Source organism: Eulemur rufifrons, chromosome 22 (assembly GCF_041146395.1).
Source record: "Eulemur rufifrons isolate Redbay chromosome 22, OSU_ERuf_1, whole genome shotgun sequence".
Lineage (NCBI taxonomy): Eukaryota > Metazoa > Chordata > Mammalia > Primates > Lemuridae > Eulemur > Eulemur rufifrons.
Genome location: NC_091004.1, coordinates 1,447,884 through 1,472,556, shown reverse-complemented (window position 1 = coordinate 1,472,556; position 24,673 = coordinate 1,447,884). Strand labels below are relative to the sequence as shown.

Here is a 24,673-nt window from a genome sequence, read left to right as displayed (position 1 = left end):
AGACCTTTGGAAAAAAGAGGGGGGTTGCTCCGCTAAGCAAGCTACGTACGACGCAGGGCCGGGTCCCCGGACGGGAGTGCGACACTCCCAGGGTTCCGACCAAAGAAACCGGTTAATCGGTGACGGGAGACGTCGGGGAGGCGGGCGGGTGGGGAAGAGGAGAAAAAGAGGTCTGCTAACCTACGGATACCAACAACCCTGAAAGGAGTGTGCCTTCTAGAACAAAGGTAAAAAAAAAAAAAAAAAAAAAAATCACTAGGACAGATCGGTGAGGGTTTTTCCTTTCCCGGTTATAGTAGATGCTCATTTAATAGGGGGCAGTTTGGAAGTGTGGAGCAGGAAGGAAGAAAAAACAAAAAAGAAAAAAAAACAGAAAATGAGAATTTTTAATTCCCCGAAATAACAGCTGTTTTTTATCCATTGCACATACCGCCGTGTTAGGCGAAATCGACCTTTTGGAAAATTTAGACGCAGAAGGGAACCGGACGTTTTTTTTTCCCCCTTGGAGAGATGAAAAAGCTTTTTTGGCTCTTGAGTCTTTGACAAAAGGCGTCCGTAATTCTGGTGGCGTCGGCTTGGACAGAATAGTGGGTCCGAGTCACTCGCGGTCTGCGGTCCAGACAGGGTGCGACCCTCTGTCGTGCGAGCCAGCCTGCGTCGCAGGACTTTGTAAGACACGTCATCCGAGAAGTTTCTTACGCTAATTCATACATTGTGGGTTTTTTTTTTTTTAATTGGTTGCATATATTAACATGTACTATAAGATTCTTTTCCTAAGAAGCATTACATAATAAATGGATACTGTAAAAAGATCTGATTAGTTAAAAGTAACGGGCATTAACAGATACATACAAAACTCAGCCTTGGGCGACCGGGGTGTGGGCCTGGGACGCCGCGGGGCGGGGACAGCAGCCTTCTGAGGGGTGGCAGCCTTCAAGGGGGGGGGTGGGGCTGGGGAGGAGGGGGGCGGGGCTGGGGGGAGGGAGGTAAAAAGACCACAAGACCGTTAAAAATAATCAGATAACTCATCAATTAGACGCAGATTAACTGTAAACAGTTCTCTGTCTGTCTGTCTCTCTGTCTCTCCAGTGGACAAAAAGAACGAGCTTCCGATGGCGACTCGGCGACAGGGAGGTGACCGCGCTGTCCCCACCCACGGGGGGAGGGGGGGCGGACCCCCCCCCAGAAGCCGTCCCAGGCGTGAGCTGGAGTTTGCGTGCGTCAGACCTGTGCGTGTGTGTGTGTGTGTGTGTGTGTGTGTGTGTCTGTCGTGTGTCGTGTGTCGTGTATGGGCCGTGACCGTGTCTGGGGGGGGAGGGGGTGTCTTTTGGCAGCTGGAGGGGAGAGCTCGGTGTCTGTTTCGTTCGAGGAGGAAGGGGGCTCGTGTCGAAGGCCTACGTGTGTCCTCGGTCCGCGGGGGCCCCGTGCTCCGCGCCCGCCGCGCGCTCAGCAGCTGCAGCTCTCGGCCGAGGCCTTGGCCCGGTCGTTCTTGTCCAGCTTGATGGGCTCCGGGAACTCGTTGTACAGCTCCACCTCCGTCTCCTGGGGGGACACAGAGAGAGGCCGGTGACGTGGGGACACGGGCAGGCGTCAGGCTCCCACTCTGAGCCCTCCGGCCCGGGGGCGGGGGGGGGGGACCCGGGGGGCAGCCGAGACCGAGCGGAGAAGGGAGACACTGGCAGAAGGTGCTGGATCCCGACAGGCTGGGCAGGGAGGGGACAGAGGCTGCGACCACCCCGGGCCGGTGGGGACATTGTAAAACATACAGGAGGTTGATAACGGCAGCGGGGGGGGGGGGGGGAGGCCTCGCCCTGCGCCTCGACACCCTGTCTGTTTCCCCGTGGGGGCTCCCCTGGCACTTTGGGGGGACGATTCCTCATCAAGCAGGACTGTCCCTTTCGTCACGGGACACTTCCTGGCAGCTGCCACCCATGCGAGGATCCCCCTCGTCCTGGGAACAAGCATTCGGAATCTCAGCCTGTCCCCACCTCCAGATGTCCCTGTCCCCACCCAGAACTGGTGCCCTCGACAAGTCTCGTTTCTTGAGTCACCCAGACCTGCCTTGTCCCCGACAGCCACCCCTTGTCCCCGACGGCCACCGTCTGTCTCCCTGAGTGTCCCCGGCAGCTCAGACACCCGCCTCGCTTAGCCAGCCCCCCCACACAGCCACTAAACCAGAACATTCCACGGCTGGTCCGATGGCAGCGGGTTTTCAGAACTTACGAATATTAGTGTCACTAAAGTCGGTATCCGATGCTCTACTGCTAAATTTGACTGGCTTTGAAAAAAAAAAAAAAAAAAACTAAAAAAAAACAAAAACAAACAAAAAAAACCAAAACAAAACAAAAAAAAAAACACTAAAAAAAAACAAAAAAACAAAAAAAAAACGGCCTTTCAATTTGCACAGACGTAGTTTCGTCTCATCACGGCAAAGGTTATTACCGAGAAGTTCCGGGAACTGTACTCCTCAAATAAAGTTTTCCTGCGTTTTCTTTCTCGATTGTGTTGTTTACTTAACTGTTCCCAGAAAAAAAAGACGGTGACTTGTTGGTACGTGAGAGTTGAGAGAATGGCCGTCTCGCTGAATCTTCGCAGAGATTCCCACCGTACAGGCGAGGGAGGGTCACATGATTTAAAAATAAATAAGTAGGGCCTGGCGTGGTGGCTCCCGCCTGTCACCCCAGCACTCTGGGAGGCCGAGGCGGGAGGATCGCTCGAGGTCAGGAGTTCGAGACCAGCCTGAGCAAGAGCGAGACCCCATCTCTACTAAAAAAATAGAAAGAAATTAGCTGGACAAATAAAAATATAGACAGAAAAAAATATGAGCCGGGCGTGGTGGCGCATGCCTGTAGTCCCAGCTACTCGGGAGGCTGAGGCAGGAGGATGGCTTGAGCTCAGGAGTTTGAGGCTAGCCTGGACAACATAGCAAGACCCCATCTCTACAAAAAAGAAAAATGAGCCGGGCATGGTGGCGCATGCCTGTAGTCCCAGCGACTCCAGAGGCTGAGGCAGGAGGATCGCTTGAGCCCAGGAGTCTTGCGGTTGCTGTGAGCGAGGCTGATGCCACGGCACTCTAGCCCGGACGACCGAGCCAGACTCTGCCACACAAAAAAAATAAATAAATAAGTAAATAAAACACCCAAACTAGATACAATGATCGACAGCAGAGCTGGGGTCTGAGTTCAGGTTCAAGTCCGTCTCCTCCTTAAATAGAAGCAGGGACGTGATCGGGGACCCGGCGGTGGCCTGGCCTGGAGGGAACAAGCCCAGGAAGCCAACGGTGGGTGGCCTCAGCCCAAGTCCTCACTGTCCCTCTAACCTTCCAGATTAATTCACAAGACAAAGTGGAATTTCTAGAAGCTTAAGCAAAACAGGCCGGAACCTTCTCGGCTGAGCACGCAGGTTTCTCTGGCTGTGCGGAGGACGGCTGGCCGGGCAGGGAGACCGAGGCCAGGCGGCCAGGCGGCGGCTGGGTGGGCCGTGGGGCGCCCCCCGAGACCCACCTGCTTGAGCGCGTTCCGGGCGATCGTCTGGAAGGCCTGCTCCACGTTGATGGCCTCCTTGGCGCTGGTCTCGAAGTAGGGAATGTTGTTTTTGCTGTAGCACCAGGCCTGCGCCCGCTTCGTGGCCACCTGCAAGGAGCGGGCACACGGAGCTCGCTATAGCAACAGCCGGCGCGGGCCCCGCCCTCCCCGGGAGGGACCCTGGCCCCGGCCTGCGGGTGGCCCTGCGGGGCGGTGAGGGTCTGGGGGACACACCTGCCCAGGGCCACCCTGCCGGCTGCGCTCAGTACAGCTGGGGCTCGATCTCATCCACAGCCCGAATCTCCTCACCTCCAGCTCTACTGAAAGCAGGTGGTGGCTGGAGTGGGAACCCTGGCCGGGGACAAAGGACCTGCCTCTCCTGGGCCCGCAGGGGGACATGCCCGGCAGCCCCACAGGCCGCAGACCCCTCCCCGCCGCCGCTGCCGCTGCCGGTACGTCCCCCGTGCCTCGCGCTCCAGCGCCAGGGGACCGGCAGCTGTCACCAGCACCCCGGCCACCCAACATCCCTGTTCCCCTCCCAAGGCCTCCCCCGATTTCAGCCACGAGACCAGGATGGAGTCGCTTAGGAAGGGGAGGAGAAGAAGAGACCGATGGTCCGACATACACGTAGCTGTCATTAACGACAGAGTCTCTAACACATGCGATTTGAAACTACACGGGAGGCCGGGCGCGGTGGCTCACGCCTGTCATCCCAGCACTCTGGGGAGACCAGCCTGGACAATATAGCAAGACCCTGTCTCTAAATAAAATACAAAAAAATCAGGCTGGGCGCAGTGGCTCACGCCTGTCATCCCAGCTACTCTGGGAGGCCGAGGCGGGAGGATCGCTCGAGGTCAGGAGTTCGAGACCAGCCTGAGCAAGAGCGAGACCCCGTCTCTACTAAAAAAATAGAAAGAAATTAGCTGGACAGCTAAAAATATACATAGAAAAAATGAGCCGGGCATGGTGGCGCATGCCTGTCGTCCCAGCTACTCGGGAGGCTGAGGCAGGAGGATGGCTTGAGCCCTGGAGTTTGAGGCCAGCCTGGACAACATAGCAAGACCCCATCTCTACAAAAAAGAAAAAAAGAAAAATGAGCCGGGCGTGGTGGCGCATGCCTGTCGTCCCAGCTACTCGGGAGGCTGAGGCAGGAAGATCGCTTGAGCCCAGCCTGGACAACATAGCAAGACCCCATCTCTACAAAAAAGAAAAAAAGAAAAATGAGCCGGGTGTGGTGGCGCATGCCTGTAGTCCCAGCTACTCGGGAGGCTGAGGCAGGAGGATCGCTTGAGCCCAGGAGTCTGAGGCTGCTGTGAGTGAGGCTGACGCCACGGCACTCTAGCCCGGGCCACAGAGCCAGACTCTGTCTCAAAAAAAAGCAAAAAGAAAGTACACAAGAGCAGTTTCACTCGAGCCGAAAGCAAACTCCTACACACCCGGAGATCCAGGCAGGCCCTGGAGGGGCTGGAAGAGCAGGGAGAACAGCAAAGCTTAGTTCTCTCCTTTAAACACAGAAAGAGAACTGAGGTGCGGAGAGCAAAGATGGTGGCCCAAAGTCACAGCCTGCCGGGACACCATGGGGATGTCAACCAGGCCACCTAGGCCCTGGCCCTCAAAGGCGGCTGCTCTGAAAGGCTGTTCCGGGGTAGCAGACACTCCCTTCTAGCACCTTCCAGCGCCTTCCAGCGCCATCCCGAGGGGCAGGCGGCGGCGGTGAGGACGCCCCGCCGTCTCCGGCACTCACTTGTCTGTTTTCGAGGTCGATCTTGTTTCCCAGCACGACGAAGGGGAAGTTCTCGGGATCCCGGGGGCTGGCCTGGATGAGGAACTCGTCTCTCCAGCTGTCCAGGGTTTTGAACGTGTTGGGGGCCGTCACGTCGAACACCAGGACGCAGCAGTCGGCGCCCCTGTAGAAGGCCACGCCCAGGGACTGGAACCGCTCCTGTCCGGCCGTGTCCCAGATCTGAGGGTGACAGGACATTGACTGCTGGGGGGGGGTGCGGGGTGGGACAGCGGGGGGGGGGGGGCCGGGAGGGAGGGAGAGAGACAGACAGAGACAGAAAGAGAGAGACGGAGACGGGGAGAGAGAGAGAGAGACAGAGGGAGAGAGAGACAAAGCGAGAGAGACAGACAGACAGAGACAGAGGGAGAGAAACAGAGGGAGAGAGAGACAGAGAGGGAGAGAGACAGAGAGAGAGAGATGGAGAGACAGAGACACAGAGAGACACAGAGACAGAGACAGACAGAGACAGAGACACAGAGAGACAGAGAGAGGGAGACACACAGAGAGAGAGAGAGAGAGAGAGACAGGGAGAGAGAGAGAGACAGAGGGAGAGAGAGACAGAAACACAGAGACAGAGGGGGAGAGAGACAGAAACACAGGGGGAGAGAGAGATGGAGAGAGAGACAGAGAGAGACAGAGACAGAGAGGGAGACGGGGGAGAAAGAGAGAGAGAGAGAGAGAGAGACGGAGAGAGACAGAGACAGAGAGAGAGGGAGACAGAGGGAGAGAAACAGAGACACAGAGAGAGACAGAGACACAGAGAGACAGACACAGAGGACAGAGAGACACACAGAGAGAGACAGAGAAAGAGACAGAGGCAGAGAGACAGAGACAGAGACACAGACAGAGAGAGACAGAGACACAGGGAGAGAGACAGAGAGAGACCGAGAGACAGAGACAGAGAGAGAGACATACAGAGGGAGAGACAGAGACAGAGGGAGAGACAGAGACAGAGACAGAGAGAGACAGAGACACACACAGACAGAGACACAGAGACACAGAGACACACAAAGAGAGACAGAGAGAGACAGAGACACAGAGAGAGAGAGAGAGACGGACGGAGAGTGGGGGGGGGGGGCAAATTGCAGGGCCACCCACAAAAACAAATGACTTCAAAGTCCAGGCAGCAGATTTGAGCCCCAGAGTCCCCAAACCACCCTGACAAACAGTGCGTGTGCGCGTGTCTACAACGCGGTGACGCCGAGTGCCACCCGTGGGGTGCTGGAGATTTTTTTGTATCTTGAGCCAGCCAGTGGTCACGCGGGTAGACACGTGCGGAAAATCCAAGCCGCAAATGTAAGATGGAGGTGCTCTGGGGACTTCCCAGGAGGGGCAGCAACGGAGGGAAATGATTACTCGTTGACCACTTCGGTTCACCATATGTAAAGTTCACCCCCAAACAACAAGAAGGATTGGTATGTTTGATTTCTGCTACACCTCGACTGAAAAGCAAAACGCAGAACCTTAACGGAAAGAGGCCGAGAGGAAGATGAGGACCACACACACTAGAGTGAGGAAGAAAAGTGGGCACCGCGGACCAGTTCAGGGACCGCCATCACCGTCACTCTGGGCCACGCCAGGATCGAGAGCGAGGCCGCCGGACTCCTCGCTGCCCTGGGTCCCCGACAGCCACCCGGCAGGACCAGAGAGGTGTGGTGGGGATGGCTTGGAAATGAGGATGAAGGGTGATAAAAACCAGATTTAAATCCCATTACTCTACCTGCCTCTCGGCAGGGCGGGGGGACTACGTGTTCCCCGGCCCTAATAATGCACTAAAGCGGGTTGCGACTAATCGATCACAATCCGTTAGATTCCTTTGCTCCTTCTCCACTCTCGCTGCTTCACCTGACCAGCCTTTAAAAAAAAAAAAACAAAGAGGCCGGGCGCGGTGGCTCCTGCCTGTCATCCCGGCACTCTGGGAGGCCGAGGAGGGAGGATCGCTCGAGGTCAGGAGTTCGAGGCCAGCCTGAGCAAGAGCGAGACCCCATCTCTATTTAAAAACAAAACAAAACAAAACAAAAAAAAAACACGAAAAGTATAATCCAAAAAAAAAAAAAAGTATAATCCAAAAAAAAAAGTATAATAAAAAAAAAAAGTATAATCCAAAAAAAGAAAAAAAAAGTATATAAAAAAAAAGTGATACAGCTTCGTGATCCGCTCCGTTTAAATTTTTCATGCATACTTCATGACTCTACCTACGGTTTAATATTAATCGATGTCCAGCTTCTTGCTGAATAACAAGAATTTTTTTTTAAAACCTCGAAACTTAATATTCATGCATCTTCCCCTACACATTGAATTACATAGTTTCGATCTTTGCTTCCTTGTATGAGTTTGGAAGTTACATCCTCTTAGAGTCGTAATTCCAAAACCGGATGCGTGCAATTAAAGCGTGATTCCTCATCACAGACCTTGCTACACGACGTCACTTTCTTTCTGACTCGATGTCCTTTACAACTTCTGCCGCTGGAACTTAAAAGATGAGCTTTTTATTTTAACAATCGTGAGGTACTTGCTTTAGAAAGGAGGTCCCTTTCAGTGGGGACAGAATACTGTGCTGGGGCCGGGCGCTGTGGGTGGCTCAGGCCTGTCACCCCGGCACTCTGGGAGGCCGAGGCGGGAGGATCGCTCGAGGTCGGGAGTTCGAGACCAGCCTGAGCAAGAGCGAGACCCCGTCTCTGCTAAAAATAGAAAGAAATTAACTGGACAGCTAAAAATGTATAAAAAAAAAAATGAGCCGGGCGTGGTGGCGCATGCCTGTAGTCCCGGCTACTCGGGAGGCCAAGGCAGGAGGATGGCTTGAGCCCTGGAGTTGGAGGCCAGCCTGGACAACATAGCAAGACCCCATCTCTACAAAAAAGAAAAAAAGAAAAATGAGCCGGGCGTGGTGGCACATGCCTGTAGTCCCAGCTACTCGGGAGGCCGAGGCAGGAGGATCGCTTGAGCCCAGGAGTCTGAGGCTGCTGTGAGCTACAATGATGTCACTACACGCTCCACCCAGGGCGCCTCTGTCCCCTGCCAGCCCCCCAGAAAAAGACAGGGTCTCACTGTCGCCTTAGCTAGCTGGGACTACAGGTGTGGGCCACCATGCCCGGCTAATTGTTTTATTTTTTGTGAGAAACAGGATCTTGCTATGTTGCTCAGGCTGGTCTCAAACATCTGGCCTCAAGCGATCCTCCTGCCTCAGCCTCCCCAGTAGCTGGGACGACAGGCATGCGCCACCACGCCCGGCTCATTTTTCTATATCTATTTTTAGCTGTCCAGCTAATTTCTTTCTATTTTTAGTAGAGACAGGGGTCTCGCTCTTGCTCAGGCTGGTCTCGAACTCCCGACCTCGACCGATCCTCCCACCTCGGCCTCCCCGAGTGCCGGGGTGACAGGCGCGCGCCACCTCGCCCGGCCTCTTCCGCTGTGTTCAATCTGTAGCTTTAACTGTTCATTCACTTTATCTCGATGCCATTTTTCACTTCTTGAAGCGCTCCGTTTTCCATATCCTCATTTTTTTCACAGCGTCCCTTTCCCGTCCCGGTTTCTCTTCCTTTTTAAAACGTCGCCAGTCATCGTGAGCATTTCTTTGCGGTCCCTCGTTTCCTCTTGTGACGATGAGCTCACCTCCTCCGAGGTCGTAGATGGCCCCGAGAGAGTGGCCTTGTCTTTGTTTTTGCCGGGAGTGACGGGGGGCTGGTATGTTACATTCTTCGCGACGAAGATTCCTGTACCCTGCAGGCCATAAGCTTCAAATCCACACGACAAAGCCCCAAACCTACACCGCAGACATCAGCCTTGCCACCTCCTCGGGCCGGGTTTTCCAACCCTGTTTTCACATCCTCCTCAAGTCCTGGGGGGGCTGTGAGTATCGGGGACCTCAGTTCCGGCTCCCCAACCCTCCTACAGTTCTGCCTCCTGCCCCCGCCCGACTGACACAACTCTGTCCTCTGTTACGAAGTCCCAGTCACCGTGGCAGGAGCCCCGGACGGCCCACTAGGGCTTCGGCCCTGCCGTTTTGTGCAATCTGGAAGTTTCCGTCTCTCTCCAGCTTGGGTCACTTCCACTCTAGCTGATCGGTCTAGGAGAGCGCCGCAGCTCGAGGGTGACGCATTCACGGAAGCCGGAGGACGTCGTCATTTGGCAGGAGACAAAAAAAAAAAAGTGCGTGGTGGCCACTTGAAATCGCTGGCGATCGCAGAGCCTGGGAGAGCTGTCGTGGGCCCCACAGGCAGGTTGAACGGCTGTGATCGGCTTCACAGCGGACGCACAAGTCCAAGGTCTGGGAAAGTGGCGGAATTAATCTATTCCTGTCCCATCGGCTTGGTTTGGCTGCACCGGCCACTCGGACCATGAAGGAGCAGGACAGAAACACACACAGGAAGGAAAAATCCCGGGGCCCTTTTTGCTAGGGATGTAACGCACATACAAACAAAATGCTTCGGCGGGAAAAAAAAAAAAAGTGAATAATATTTTACAGTCAGAACGTGAAAGCTTTCAAATGAATCATACAAAGGAATCTGTGTCGCGTCCTAACTGTTGAAAAACAGACTCTTAAAAGATGACGCCGATACACGAAAAAAAAAAACAAGTTGGCTGAACAGAAGCACAACGTTTGAGGTGACAGATAGGACAGATTAAAAAAAAAAAAAAAAAAAAAGTCAGGAAAATAAACAAACTCCTTGCACTGCCGTTAAGAAGCCAGGCGAGGCACAAATATTTCTGACCTGAAGTGTCTGGCGAGGATGTTCAGAGGGTGACAAGGTGGATATTTTGGAAACGCAAGATAGTGACGTACAGGTTGCCAGATTTGGTAAAAACCCAAAACCCACAAATCAATGACAAAAAAAAAAAAAACGGAGTCTGGTTAAATATGGATTTCACAAAAACTGTAAAAAAAAAACAAAACAGTGGCTCACGCCTGTAATCCTAGCACTCTGGGAGGCCGAGGTGGGCGGATCGTTTGAGCTCAGGAGTTCGAGACCAGCCTGAGCAAGAGCGAGACCCCATCTCTACTAAAAATAGAAAGAAATTATATGGACAGCTAAAAATATATATAGAAAAAATTAGCCGGGCATGGTGGCGCCTGCCTGTAGTCCCAGCTACTCGGGAGGCTGAGACAGGAGGATCGCTTGAGTTCAGGAGTTTGAGGTTGCTGTGAGCTAGGCTGACGCCACGGCACTCACTCTAGCCTGGGCAACAGAGTGAGACTCTGTCTCAAAAAAAAAAAAACAAACAAAAAAAAACAAAAAACAAAAAACAACAACAAAAAAAAACACACACCAAAAAAAAAAAACGTTAGCGTGCCGTTATCGTGCTATGTTGGGGCATACTTGTGCTAAAAAATGATTCGCTTTGTTTATGTGAAATTCAAATTTAACGGGCTGTCCTGTATTTTACCTATCTGGCAACGCTACCAGTAACTGACTAGTCATGGGTGTCGTACCAGGACTGGAAGAGCAGGGAGGAGACAGGTCCAGGCACGCAGAAGGGTCAGAGTCAGGGACCAGGGAGGCCCGGCCAGCCCAGCCAGGACATCCGCTCACCTGCATCGTCACTAGCCTGTCGTCCACCATCACCTCCTTGGTGAGGAAGTCGGCTCCTATTGTGGCTTTGTACTGATTGCTGAACTTCTTGTTCACATACTGGTTCATGAGCGATGTCTTCCCGACCCTGAAAGGCGACAGAGACCACGAACAGAAGTCAGACAGGAAGTGCCTGGGACGGACGCTGATCCCTGCAGCTTTTACAAGAAATCAGGCCGGGCGCGGGGGCTCACGCCTGTCATCCCAGCACTCTGGGAGGCCGAGGCGGGAGGATCGCTCGAGGTCAGGAGTTCGAGACCAGCCTGGGCAAGAGCGAGATCCCGTCTCTACTAAAAATAGAAAGAAATTAGCTGGACAGCTAAAAATATATATAGACAAAATGAGCCGGGCGTGGTGGCACATGCCTGTAGTCCCAGCTACTCCCGCAGTCCCAGCTACTCTTCTCGTCCCAGCTACTCCTGCAGTCCCAGCTACTGGGGAGGCCGAGGCAGGAGGATCGCTTGAGCCCAGGAGTCTGAGGCTGCTGTGAGCGAGGCTGACGCCACGGCACTCTAGCCCGGGCGACAGAGCTAGACTGTCTCCAAATAAAAAAAATAAAATAAAATAAAAAGGTTCCTCCGGTGATTCAAACAAGCCAGTCAGGATGGGAAAAAAAAAAAAAATCACCGGCTTTTTAAAGGAAGGGCGGGGAACTTTAGAATAAAGATGCACACCTGGCCGGGCGCGGTGGCTCACGCCTGTCATCCCAGCACTCTGGGAGGCCGAGGTGGGAGGATCGTTTGAGCTCAGGAGTTCGAGACCAGCCTGAGCAAAAGCGAGACCCCATCTCTACTAAAAATAGAAAGAAATTATATGGACAGCTAAAAATATATATAGAAAAAATGAGCCGGGCATGGTGGCGCATGCCTGTAGTCCCAGCTACTTGGGAGGCTGAGACAGGAGGATCCCTTGAGCTCAGGAGTTTGAGGTTGCTGTGAGCGAGGCTGACGCCACGGCACTCACTCTAGCCTGGGCAACAGAGTGAGACTCTGTCTCAAAAAAAAAAAATAAAAAATAAAAAAAATAAAAATAAAAGATGCACACCTACATGGATTATTATTATTGTTGTTATTTTTAAAAATACCCAAGTGTTCGGTTAAGTCCGCATTCTCGGGTTACTCCCGACCCCACGTCTGGAGGCCTAGGAGTTGGCTGCGTGGTCAGCGGCAGCTCGTTCAGACACGAGCCTGAATTCGCACAGCGGGAGGACAGGGCACCCGAAAGTCGCGCGCGGCAGGAGGCCACCAAGCAACAAATCTTGTTTGTTTTTGTTTTTTTTTCCTCCAGGATACAGAAGTTTGCACACCACTGAGGGAAACACATCTACAACAGGCGGGACTCCCAGTGTGGCCCGCGTGGACAGAACGTGTCATGAGCCAAGTTCTAACAGCCACCCCTTCGGCCCCCAAATCAGGATAAAAACCAGGGGCTAAACGGACGATTTAGGCGCTCGCCACGCCCCAACCTGCAGGGAGAATGTGAGGCCCAAGTCAAAGCCGCCACCGTGAGGGCAGGGAGGGACAGCGTGGGGGCGGCCTAGCTCTGCCTGTGGGGGGCCTAGCTCTGCGCCCAGCTGCGGGTCAAAGGCGCGAGACACTTACCCCGAGTCTCCCAGGATGATAACCTTCAGCAACACTTTCTTCCTGGAGGTCATCCTTCAAACTGCAGGAGGGAAGGAGAGATCATCGTGAGCGTTTCATGCAGACACCAAGCGAAACAGACCTCCCCGGGCACGACCCTGGGCAGCGCAGGAGCTCGGGGACCTCAGCCTTCCGGCCGGTTCCTTTCCTACACCCAGGGGGCCCCCGACAGAGAACATTATCAGGCCGGGCGCGGTGGCTCCCGCCTGTCATCCCGGCACTCTGGGAGGCCGAGGAGGGAGGATCGCTCGAGGTCAGGAGTTCGAGACCAGCCTGAGCAAGAGCGAGACCCCGTCTCTACTAAAAATAGGAAGAAATTAGCCAAACAACTAAACATAGAAAAAATGAGCCGGGCGTGGTGGCACATGCCTGTAGTCCCAGCGACTCGGGAGGCTGAGGCAAGAGGATCACTTGAGCCCTGGAGTCTGAGGCCAGCCTGGACAACACAGCAAGACCCCATCTCTACAAAAAAGAAAAATGAGCCAGGCGTGGTGGCGCATGCCTATAGTCCCAGCGACTCGGGAGGCTGAGGCAGGAGGATCGCTGGAGCCCAGGAGTCTGAGGTTGCTGTGAGCGAGGCTGACGCCACGGCACTCTAGGCCGGGCCACAGAGCGAGACCCTATCTCAACAAAAAAAAAAAAAAGAAGAAGTCTACCAATCGGGAAGGAGTTACTTTGGCTTTAGAGAACAAGAACCATAGAATATAAATGGCCAACTAAAAAAAAAAAAAAAAGCTTAATCTCACTATCAAAGAAACACATGTATTAATCAGCCATCATTCAAATTCTTCCCATTCATTAATCTGGCAAAAAAAATTGAAACTGACAACTGGCAACTATATAAATGAAATTCTTAAACTACAAATGTTAAGTAGACAAACTTCCTGAAGACTATAAGTCAATGCAAACCGAATTTTAAGTACGTCTACTCACCGCATCCTACGGAAACGACTGAATTAGGGAAAAATTTACGGCAAATGCAATATTGCACAACTATTAAAAACAGCATGGACTTATACGAGGAAAGGTATCTACTATATACGGCTGAATTTTGCAAACAGCAAATCGCGCAGGAGTATGTACTGTAGTATCCATTTAAATTTTATTAATACATGTCTTGAATTACAGTCACTAAATTATGCAGAAGGGTAGAGAAAACTATTTAAGACTTCTAGACTGCTTCTGTACTTTAGAAAAAAGTCTATTTTTTAAGAAGAAGACAACCTAACGGTCTAGCGGTGAGGTCGCCCTCGCCGCCTCTCTGAGCAGGGAACGGGCGAAGGCTCCAGGGGGCGGACAGCTTTGAAAAACGGCCAACACGGTCTTTTCAGCTTCCGACGGTGTCCCCGTGCCAGTTAGGATATTGCAAAAGCTGCTGCAGTGTGTGCCCAGGGGCCAGAGAATGTCACCATGTGAAGGGACCTTAAGGACAGTTAACCCAACTCCTCTCATTGCTCAGAAGTAGAGACTACAGCTCAGCGACACACTCAACCACCAGACTGTGGCCCTGCTTAAGGAAGTTTCTACAAGCCCATAGCTCCTGATCTACTTTTTTTTTTTTTTTTTTTGGAGACAGAGTCTGGCTCTGTCGCCCGGGCTAGAGTGCCGTGGCGTCAGCCTCGCTCACAGCAACCTCAGACTCCTGGGCTCAAGCGATCCTCCCGCCTCGGCCTCCCGAGTAGCTGGGACCACAGGAATGCACCACCACACCTGACTCATTTTTTTCTACATATATTTTTAGTTGTTGAGCTAATTTTTTTCTATTTTTAGGATAGACGGGGTCTCACTCTTGCTAAGGCTGGTCTCGAACTCCTGACCTCGAGCAATCCTCCTGCCTCAGCCTCCCAGAGTGCTGGGATGACAGGCGTGAGCCACCGCGCCCGGCCCTGACCTACTGATTTTAAACAAAGTGAAGAATTTACAGGCATTTCTTATTCCCAGCCAGGGAATAATATATATAGAAAAAATGAGCCGGGCGTGGTGGCGCATGCCTGTAGTCCCAGCTACTCGGGAGGCTGAGGCGGGAGGATCGCTTGAGCCCTGGAGTTTGAGGCCAGCCTGGACAACATAGCAAGACCCCATCTCTACAAAAAAGCAAAAAAGAAAAATGAGCCGGGCGTGGTGGCGCATGCCTGTAGTCCCAGCTACTCGGGAGGCTGAGGCAAGAGGATTGCTTGAGCCCAGGAGTCTGAGGTTGCTGTGAGCGAGGCTGACGCCACGGCACTCTAGCCCGGGCGATAGAGCCAGACTCTGTCTCAAAAAAAAATAATAATAATAAAATAAAAAAATAAAATAAAATAAATTACCAGCGAACGGGTGCAAGCATCTACAAACACAGAGCTTCTTTGCCCCAACAGCTAGCCTACATCACAAGCCAAGCATGATACGAGTTCTCTTTCCCAAATATTTCCAACTATCTGCCTTACACGTCCACGGTCTGATTCCCAGTTCTCGATTCCTTGTGTGGTGACTCATTTTGGCCAATGAACTGTAAGCAGGAGTGACGTGCAGTGATGTGTCATTTGTGGGCTGGAATATTTCAACGTGGGAGCCAAGAGCCTCCGAGAGCTCTCCTGCCCTTTGCCAAGACAGCGAGCAAATTCCACAGGACGGCTCCTCCTTCCCCGGGAGCCAAGAACAGCGGGGACCTCCAGAAAAGCCATGCTGTTTTTGACCGCGCTGAGGTTATTTCTTACTACAGCCTAATCTAGCCTATTCTATCTGATCCTGCTTGAGAACTCACCACCTGCAGCTTTATCTTGCAAAACAAACAGAATAGTGCTCGCTTCGGCAGCACATATACTGAAATTGGAACGATACACAGAAGATTAGCATGGCCCCTGCGCAAGGATGACACTGGGTAAAAAAAAGAAAAAAAAAAACCAGAATAGTCAAAGCACCCCTCTGCTAAAAAAAAAAAAAAAAAAAAAAAACTAACTTAAAAAAAAAACTAACTTAAAAAAAACTAACTTAAAAAAAAAAAACTAAAATAAAAAAAAACTAAAAAAAATAAAAAAAACTGAACGATGAAAGTTACAAAACGCTGTTCTCCCACAGAAGATGCTACTGCTCTTCTCACCACGGTCAGGGTTAAAGAATTATCTGCCAACGACTCCCTAGACTCCAGGAAACTTGAGCACGACCTTTTTAGTCTGTTTCCTTCTCTGGGACAAGATGGTGACAAATCACATGCTGCTTAAACTTGTGAGGCTTAAGGTGACAGTGAAGCTCTATCAAATGTAAACAGGTCGTTTATATACTGTATATACTTTGTTGTAAGTATTGCATTCCTGCTGGGAAGGGGGAAGAAAAGGCAATTTTCACAAAGAAGTTAGTTCCTGGGACAGCAATTCTTGTCAAGAGGACTTTGCTTCCCAGATCAATAAATTCTTTTTTTTCTTTTTTTTTTTGGAGACAGAGTCTGGCTCTGTCACCCGGGCTAGAGTGCCGTGGCGTCAGCCTCGCTCACAGCAGCCTCAGACTCCTGACCTCGAGCGATCCTCCTGCCTCAGCCTCCCAAGCAGCTGGGACTACAAACATGTGCCACCACGCCTGGCTCATTTTTTCTATATATTTTTCATTGTCCAGCCAATTTTTTTCTATTTTTAATAGAGACGGGGTCTCGCTCTGGCTCAGGCTGGTCTCGAACTCCTGACCTCGAGCGATCCTCCCGCCTCGGCCTCCCCGAGTGCTGGGATGACAGGCCTGAGAATAGATTCTCGAATACAGTGCTCTCACCGTCAAGCTTTCTAAACCTAGAAGCCAAACCAAGAGTTGAGAGTCTTTTAATAAGAGACAGGCATGATGGTGCGTTTTTTTTTTTCTGTTTTTTTTTCCTATGTTCTTTTTTTTTTTTTTTTTTTTTTTTTTTCCCAGGAAGACAGACTGGAAAGCAGATACCTAGTAAACAAGACAATTACGTAAGAACTATTTGCACTAGCTTTTGATGGCAACCCTAGATCATCCCGGGCATTTCACTGGTACGACAGATTGCCCTGCAATCCCCAAGAGGAGCCCCCAGTGGGGTGGCCGGCTCACAGAGGGAAACCAGACTAACCGTTCTCTTCCTCCATCCCACCCCGGCCCCCCAAAACCAGCTGACTTTTCCCCTGCGGCTGGAGCACTGTGCGGGAGAAGGCAGCCTGCTGGGGGGGTTAGTATGTCAGCCCGGGCCCACTGAGCCCTTACAGTCTGTGTCTTTATGCCAATTGTACTATCGATGTCATTCCTCGTCCCTAACTGGGGTGCCACACATATGTCTCTCTCAGCGAGGTTGTGACGGTCATGCAAGAGGATGCCGCCCTGTCCGTCCCGGCATTGCTGAGCGACGCATCACCTTGGTGGGCATAAATCCTCCCACCTGGCATCGCTATCCTCCCCTACCCCGCCCCCCAGGATCTGGCTCCCACACACTCAGTCACCCCCAGATTGGAGGGCGCCCCGACCCCTGCGCCCATTCATTCGCTTACACCCCCCCCCAACCACAGGGGTCTCCCCCCGGTCTCACCTCCGTACCAGCTTAGCCAAAAACCCACTCGGCACCTCACTCACCAGCTCGGCCAACTCTAGCATTTTCTTTAAACTGTTTGCGTGACTCTCGCTGGCCCCCGTTTTAAAAATGATTCTGTTCCTGAACCTCCAGGACTTGATGGGGTCTCACTATGTTGCCCAGACTGGTCTCCAACTCTTGGCCTCGAGGGATCCTCCCAACTTCGTCCCCCTCTCCAACTCTAAGCCTCTTGAGGGCAGGGCTGAACCATTATTCTGGAATGGATCTTGAAATATTACTCACTGAACTTTTGTTTAAAAAGTTTCCAGTTCTAACTTGGCAGAGCCAGTTACTGTTGCTAGAATGTATACGTTATGTTTCTTGTCTACCGTTAAGAAAATACTGCAGGCAGCTGTGGGGAATATAAAATAAGAGTACTGGGGCCAGGCATGGGGGCTCATCTAGCACTTTGGGAGGTCGAGGTGGGAGGATCACTGGAGGCCAGGGGTTCCAGGCCAGCCTGGACAACATAGCAAGACCCTATATCTAGAAAAATAAAATTTAAAAGGTGAAATGAGGTCATTAGGGTGGGCCATTGCATGACTGGTGTCCTACAAGAGGAGACAGGGGACACATACATACAGAAGAAACACCGTGTGAAGATACAGGGAAGAGAAGTCAGCCATCTACAAGCCAAGGAAAGAGGCTTCGGAAGAAACCAACCGACCCCCGCCAACGCCGTGATCTCAAATTCCAGCCTCCAGAATTAAGAGAGTTAATTTCTCTTGTTTAAGCCAACAAGTCTGTGGTATTTGTCAAGGCGGCCCTAGCCAACGCACACACAGGCACACCCTGAAACTCGGTCTTGCCACTTAAACACATTACGACATATCACATAATGGAATACTATTAAGCAATGAAAATAGAAGTTCAACTACATACAAGGATACAAAGTCTCAAAAAAAAAAAAAAAAAAAAACCAAACCCACTGATTCAAAGAAACCAGACACAAATACACAGTGTATGATTCTGTATGATTACACAGAGTCCAAACCTGGTGAAATGTGTCTACAGTGTAGTGTTACAAATCGACAGGCTGGTTCCCCAGGGATAGAGGACGATGACGATTTGAAACAGACACAGGGGACTTCTGAGTGGGTCAAAATTCTCCAAACTGTTCATTTATCTGTGTACTTTTTTTTTTTTTTTTTGAGACAGAGTCTGGCTCTGTCGCCCAGGCTACAGTGCCGGGGCGTCAGCCTCGCTCACAGCAGCCTCAACCTCCTGGGCTCAAGCGATCCTCCTGCCTCAGCCTCCCAAGTAGCTGGGACTGGAGGAGTAGCTGGGAGTACAGGCATGCGCCACCATGCCCGGCTCATTTTTCTTTTTTGTAGAGATGGGGTCTTGCTATGTTGTCCAGGCTGACCTCAAATTCCAGGTCTCAAGCCATCCTCCTGCCTCAGCCTCCCAAGTAGCTGGGACGACAGGCATGCGCCACCACGCCCGGCTCATTTTTTTCTATATATATTTTTAGCTGTCCAGATCATTCTTTTCTATTTTTAGTAGAGACGGGGGTCTCGCTCTTGCTCAGGCTGGTCTCGAACTCCTGACCTCGAGCGATCCTCCCGCCTCGGCCTCCCAGAGTGCTGGGGTGACAGGCGGGAGCCCCCGCGCCCAGCCTGTGTACTTTTCTATATGCACATGTTTATTAAAATACAGGCGTGACAAATGACTTGAAAATCAGGGCAATGATTTACTTATCCGGTGTTACCATGGCAAATAAACCTTATTTTGGAGCCAGAGGTATCAGGTTCTTCGCCTAGTACCATTCTTTTAACATTTTTTGGAAAATACAGCTAGTCCCACGACCCCGAGCTTCCCATCGTTAAGCGTCTATCAGGGGAGGCACCGCAGGTCAAAGGATCCAAGAGCGTCCAATCTCCACCGTTAAATTCTCACACCATTTTGCAAGGGTTCAATTTCATGGTATTAAAAAAGTATATATTCAAAGGGAAAAAATAGCACTTTGGTCTTCCTCTGGTGGTAGTAAATCCCAAATTTTTCTTCTTTATACTTCTGAATTTTCCTTGTTTGTTTTTTTTTTTAGAACTGACTAGTTTACTAATCGGCAAAAGAGACATGTTGTCTTAAATAAAAAGGGAAAAAGGATATATTTTCACAAGGGGTCAGTCAAATGCTGACGGCTTCAGGGCACGGATTTATTACACAAAAGGCAGAAAAAGCATTGAGTTTCAACACACCTAGATTCGCATTCCAGCTGGGCACCAGAGCACCCAACCCCAGCTCCCTCCAGCAGATACAAAGAGCAGCTTCGAAGAGCAAATCAAATCATGTGTAAGCGCTACACGGGTATTAAAAAAGCATTTAAAGGAGAATGTTGTGTAACAAGGTTTCTACAGGCCGGCACGGTAGCTTACGCCTGTAATCCTACCACTCTGGGAGGCAAAAAGGCAAGGAAAGTTCGCTTGAGGCCAGGAGTTGAAGATCAACCTGGACAATGCAGTGAGACCCCATCTCTACCTGGACAACACAGTGAGATCCCACCTCTACAAAAAAAATGTCAAAATGTAGCTGGGCGTGGTGGGGCAGATGTGTAGTCCCAGCTACTTGGGAGGCTGAGGCAGGAGGATTGCTTGAGCCCAGGAGTCTGAGGCTGCTGTGAGCGAGGCTGACGCCATGGCACTCTAGCCCGGGCGACAGAGTGAGACTCTGTCTCCAAAAAAAAAAAAAAAAAAAAAAAGGCAGGCCATTGTCACTAGACAAGAGAACAAGGAACCTCCTTCCCTTCACCTGGTGGCAGTCACAGGAGCAAGAGGAGGCTGTGGAGTTCCTAACAATCCCAGGCTCCCAGGCTTCCCTTCACGCGCTTCCTCAGTTTGTTCTGTCCCCAACTGCAGGCAGTCCCCGGCCGCCAGGAAACGGACAACAGAATCAGGCAGACAGATCCCCACGGCAGCGATGACATCATGCATTCGGCACCGTCTCCTCAAGCAAGCAACCAGGGCCAACGCTCTAGGTCACCCTAGAGCTGTCGTCTCCCTTCAGGGAGACGGTCTGCGAGGAGCTATTCTTAAATTTGTTATTGCAGTCACAGCCCGGAGTGGCCCTAAAACTGCAACCAGGCGGAGGGAGATACTGCTAAAACAAAAAAAAAAGCTTGTTCTTGATTTCACCCGGAACACTTTTACCTGGGATTCACGGATCACGCTGGCCACAACCGCTAGGGAGAGAAGTTGGGAAAACAAAAAGTTCTCAGACACACGTGCAAGCTCTTTTTCTGTCTTGAATGTCACACGTGTGAAGAGGAAAAAAAAAAACAGAACAGAGGGAAGACGGGACAGCAGATACATGAAGAGGATCAACACGTTGCAAAACGTACCTCTGCAGGAAATTGCAGACAAGCGTAAAACGTTCTATCTATTAGATGATATTAACAGGTAAGTGTTTGAGGACGCAAAGAAAGGGACGTCTGAGACTACCATGGCAACCTTATATGGGAGACGGGGTCAGCAGAAAAACAATAGCCAAAAAACAAAAAAAAAACCAAAAAAAAAAAAAAAACCAAAAACAAAAAAAAACAAAAAACAAAAAAAAAACCAAAACACAAAACGAACAACAAAAAAAAAAAAAACGGAGGGGTGGGGGGGGGGACAGTTCATTTCTACAGTTTGGGTCCCCTTCTGAAGGTGACATCATCGCCAAGGGGAACCACCGTTTGGCCTTGCTCAGGAGGACTCCTCCCGCTCCTCACTTCCCCACGCAAACCTTGCCCACCGCACCTGGTCAACCCCATCTCAGCCATGTTGGTTGCATGATATGGAAGAGTTAAGACAATTTAAACAGGAAAAGCAACAAAACCTCTAAGTCAAAATCCAGAGGGGGAAAGTGCGCGAGACAACTGACATACGGAATACATGTACGGTCTGGGTTTGCAACCTCTTTGCACACACACGCTGATGCCACATGTGAAGGGCAAAAAAAAACGTTATTGGCGCGGATCTCTTTACAGACTTATTAACGGCAAATCCAATAACCAAAACTTTTTTTTTTTTTTTTTTTTTTTGGCGTCGCTTGGCAGTGGGGTGAGAAAACCGATTCAAAGCCACACCCTACTGCAAAAACGATGCTCTTGCACGATGCGGGGGTTTTGGGAGCTTCGGCCCAAGTGGCACCAAAAAAAAAAAAAAAAAAAAACCAAGAAGAAAAATCTGCCAGCAGCTACCGGGAGAGACACACTGATGACACTACTTTTAGGGTGGCCTGTCCAGCTTGCCAGCCTCCTGTGCGTTTAAGCACGCGGTTCTAGCACAAAGGTAAAGAACTCCAACCCCCTTTAATGAAGGAATTAAAAAGATGCAGGAGACAGGAGAGCACAGAGTTTTTATTTAGCACGGTACTGATCCTACGACAGGCAGGAGCTACATTAAACTTCCCTGTCCCCCGAAGGAAAAAAACAAAAACAAACAAAAAAAAAACCCATCAAGCCAAATGTAACTTTGCTCAAAAAGCATTGCAAGGCAATGTCACGGCAGTGACGATGGGGGACTCCCTCTGGAGGGAACCAAAAAAAAAAAAAAAAAAAAAAACGCCACTAGAGCAAAAAAGGAGAAACAAGTTCGGCGTGGAAGATTGCTCTTCCAAAGCCAGGATCAATTAGGAACTGGAATATTATCTTTCGGACTCAGTTCAAGAGCAAACCGTGCAAACGCTGTCGGTAAAATTAACAAAGCCCTCGAGCTAGCTGGAATACCAGACTCTCTGGGTTACGTACGGATTCACCTGCAAAGATGAAAAAAAAAAAAAAAGAACTCCTCTTTCCAAAAGTCTCCAATTCTACCACAAAAGTCATTCCATGACAGAATTCCTGGCCACGATCGTGCACGGTTTTAAAATTCCCTGAGGGCAAGAGCCATTGCGTATCTGCCTGAGTCAACATCCAGCGATGTTTGCTTTACTTGACGGTAAGTACTCAAAATATTTCGTGAATGAATGGGAAGGCGCTCATGGTCACCCTCCTCTGACCCCAAACGTTGCATATGGCTACAGCACTTATGGCTCACTTAAATGTATCAGGCTGGGTAGCAAAGTAAAATAAAATAAAATAAAACAAAAAAAAAAAGGAGGAATGCGTTGGAAAATAACAGAGTTGCGAACACTAAGCTTTAGCTTGCAAAGTGTCTTCAACAGTGCTCCTAACTCATCCTCCAGTTCTTAGACGCGAACTCTCCCAAGTTGGAAGAAAGAGAAAACGTACTAACACGACGCTATTAATCCGTGGATGACAAGTCACGCGGCTGATCAGCTGTTTTGAGTCACAAGGAAGAGACAAGAGCCCCTTCTTTAGGAATCCAGAGAGGCGATATTTTCAGTAGGGAAGAACCAACTGGCTGGACGGCCAACCGAGGTGGTCCCAGAGCTTCACACGGCAAATGCGGCCAGGCCCCACGCAACTGACAGAACCATCTAGGTGGCCACAGTTTGCAAATTTCAACGAAGTACCTCGCTCAGGTTCAAGAGCTCTCAATTTACCCACACTGCACTACGGTAACAGGCGGTGTAAGGCGGTGTAAGTCACGGATGCAAACGCGTGTTTCACGGCCTTTAGGTAGAACTAATTCCACCAGAGAGAGGCTTTCAAATGGGATCTCTTAGAAGGGAGGTGCAGGCCGGGCGCGGTGGCTCACGCCTGTCACCCCGGCACTCTGGGAGGCCGAGGCGGAAGGATCGCTCGAGGTCAGGAGTTCGAGACCAGCCTGAGCAAGAGCGAGACCCTCGTTTCTACTAAAAATAGAAAGAAATTAGCTGGACAGCTAAAAATATATATAGAAAAAATGAGCCGGGCGTGGTGGCGCATGCCTGTCGTCCCAGCTACTCGGGAGGCCGAGGCAGGAGGACGGCTTGAGCCCTGGGGTTTGAGGCCAGCCTGGACAACATAGCAAGACCCCATCTCTACAAAAAAGAAAAAAAGAAAAATGAGCTGGGCGTGGTGGCGCATGCCTGTCGTCCCAGCTACTCGGGAGGCTGAGGCAGGAGGATCGCTTGAGCCCAGGAGGTTGAGGCTGCTGTGAGCGAGGCTGACACCACGGCACTCAGAGTGACAAGAGTGACACTCTGTCTCAAAAATAAAAAAAAAAGAAAGGAGGTGCAGGGAGGCAGGGAGGTAGAGACACCAGCCAGCCAAAGATCAATGACAAGCTTTGGGGACACCCGAGAACAGGACAACCTACAGAAATGGAGGCCGGCGCTCACAAATCTTGACGGCCTGCGCTTGACCCTCCGCTTGGTGACTTATCGACCTTGGACACATGGCTTCACCTCTCTGTCCTTCCAATTTTCCTGCCTGGAAGCGGGCACCGACCCTGCGAGGCTGCGTCCCAGCATTAGACAAAACAATCCGTGCAAAGGTCCTGCGCGCCCTGCAACACACAGTGAGCGCTGGAACGCTCGCCGTCAAGATTTCCTACGTCAAGATTTCCTACGCTAAGTTTGCAAACTTTTTGAATGCATGGCCGTAGTAAACACGCTTCGGGACACAAAGCTCCGGGTGCCCCCCGGGAGCCCGAGGCGACGACCCACCCGGGTCCCCGGGGCGAGCCCGGCGCACGTGACCTGACTCACCGCCGCCTCGACTCCGTGGCTGTCCGGGAGCCTCGTCCCACTGACGGGGTCAGGCTGTGCAACGCGGGGGTGGTGACAAGAGGGGACCCGGGCGCGACGGCGACGGCGACAGCGGCCCAGGGTGGCGCTGACACCCCAGCCGCGATCGCCGCTCCAAGGGACTCCGCCGGCCGCCGCGACCCGGAACCTCCTCGGCCGCCCGGGGACCGGCGCCAGCCCTGCACGCGACGTCCCCTAGGGGCCGCCCGGGGTCGCCACCCCGGCCGGAGGGCACGCCCGGCGACCTCTGACCTCTGCGCAAGCCGGGCGCGGCCCCGGGCCTGAGCGCGGAGCCCGAGTTTCCCCGCGATCCGTGTCCCCGAGCCCGGCCGGGACGTGCGACAGGGAGGGGGGACACGCGGCGACCCTGGCGACCGACGGGGCCGGGAGGGGGATGGGGCCGGCCCGCCGCTTACCGCCGCCGCTGCGCTGCGGGCTCCGGGCCGGGCGCGTCGCGAGGGCTCCCGCCGGCGAAGAGGACGCGCGACGAAGGGCGGAGGCGGAAGAGTCCCCGAGTTCCGGTCCCCGCGGCCTCCCCCGCGACGTCCGAGTCGCCGCAGCCGCCGCCGCCGCCGCCGCCTTGGGCTTTATGGCCAAGACTCCGGCCCCGCTCCCACTTCCGCCACCGCCGCCGCCCCGACCGGAAGTCCCTGTCACGAGACGCTCGACGCCGGAGGGGCGGGGGGCGGCGAGGGAGAGAAGCCCCGCCTCCACGCTGCGTCACGTTCCGGCCTCCCAGGACCTGGGCGCGGGTCACGTGGTGCCAACATGGCGGCCCCCACGGGGCGGCCGCCATCTTGGAGGCTCGGACGAGGCGCTGGACGGCGCCATGTTGGACCCGCAACCCGATTCCTCCGCCGGCCCCGGTGACCCCCGAGTAACCAATGCCGGGGGGGGGGGGGGGGGGGGGGGGACAGAGGACGAGGGGTACCTTGTTCACCCCAGTAATGTCCCTCTTCGGAAGTCAACGTTTGCCCCTCCTGTAGCCA

General features: G+C 52.1%; 1 protein-coding gene and 1 non-coding gene across 4 annotated transcripts; one reads left to right on the top strand and one right to left on the bottom strand.

Moving 5' to 3' along the window:
* Positions 1-1,275: 1,275 nt before the first annotated feature.
* RAB7A (RAB7A, member RAS oncogene family) lies at positions 1,276-24,302 on the bottom strand. Of its 3 annotated transcripts, none has more exons than XM_069497706.1 (6): positions 24,101-24,302; positions 12,479-12,539; positions 10,839-10,965; positions 5,269-5,487; positions 3,504-3,632; positions 1,276-1,542 (listed from the first exon to the last, which is right to left on the bottom strand). In XM_069497706.1, the coding sequence occupies exons 2-6, from the start codon at positions 12,529-12,531 to the stop codon at positions 1,447-1,449; spliced, it is 624 nt and encodes a 207-aa protein (XP_069353807.1). In that variant the 5' UTR covers positions 12,532-12,539; positions 24,101-24,302; the 3' UTR covers positions 1,276-1,446. The 3 variants fall into 3 exon arrangements, with proteins under 3 accessions (XP_069353807.1, XP_069353808.1, XP_069353809.1); XM_069497707.1 differs by lacking the exon at positions 24,101-24,302 and adding an exon at positions 23,646-23,807; XM_069497708.1 differs by lacking the exon at positions 24,101-24,302 and adding an exon at positions 14,824-14,846.
* LOC138402068 (U6 spliceosomal RNA) lies at positions 15,296-15,402 on the top strand. Its single transcript, XR_011236609.1, has one exon. It is a non-coding gene; the product is annotated as a U6 spliceosomal RNA (small nuclear RNA).
* Positions 24,303-24,673: the final 371 nt, after the last annotated feature.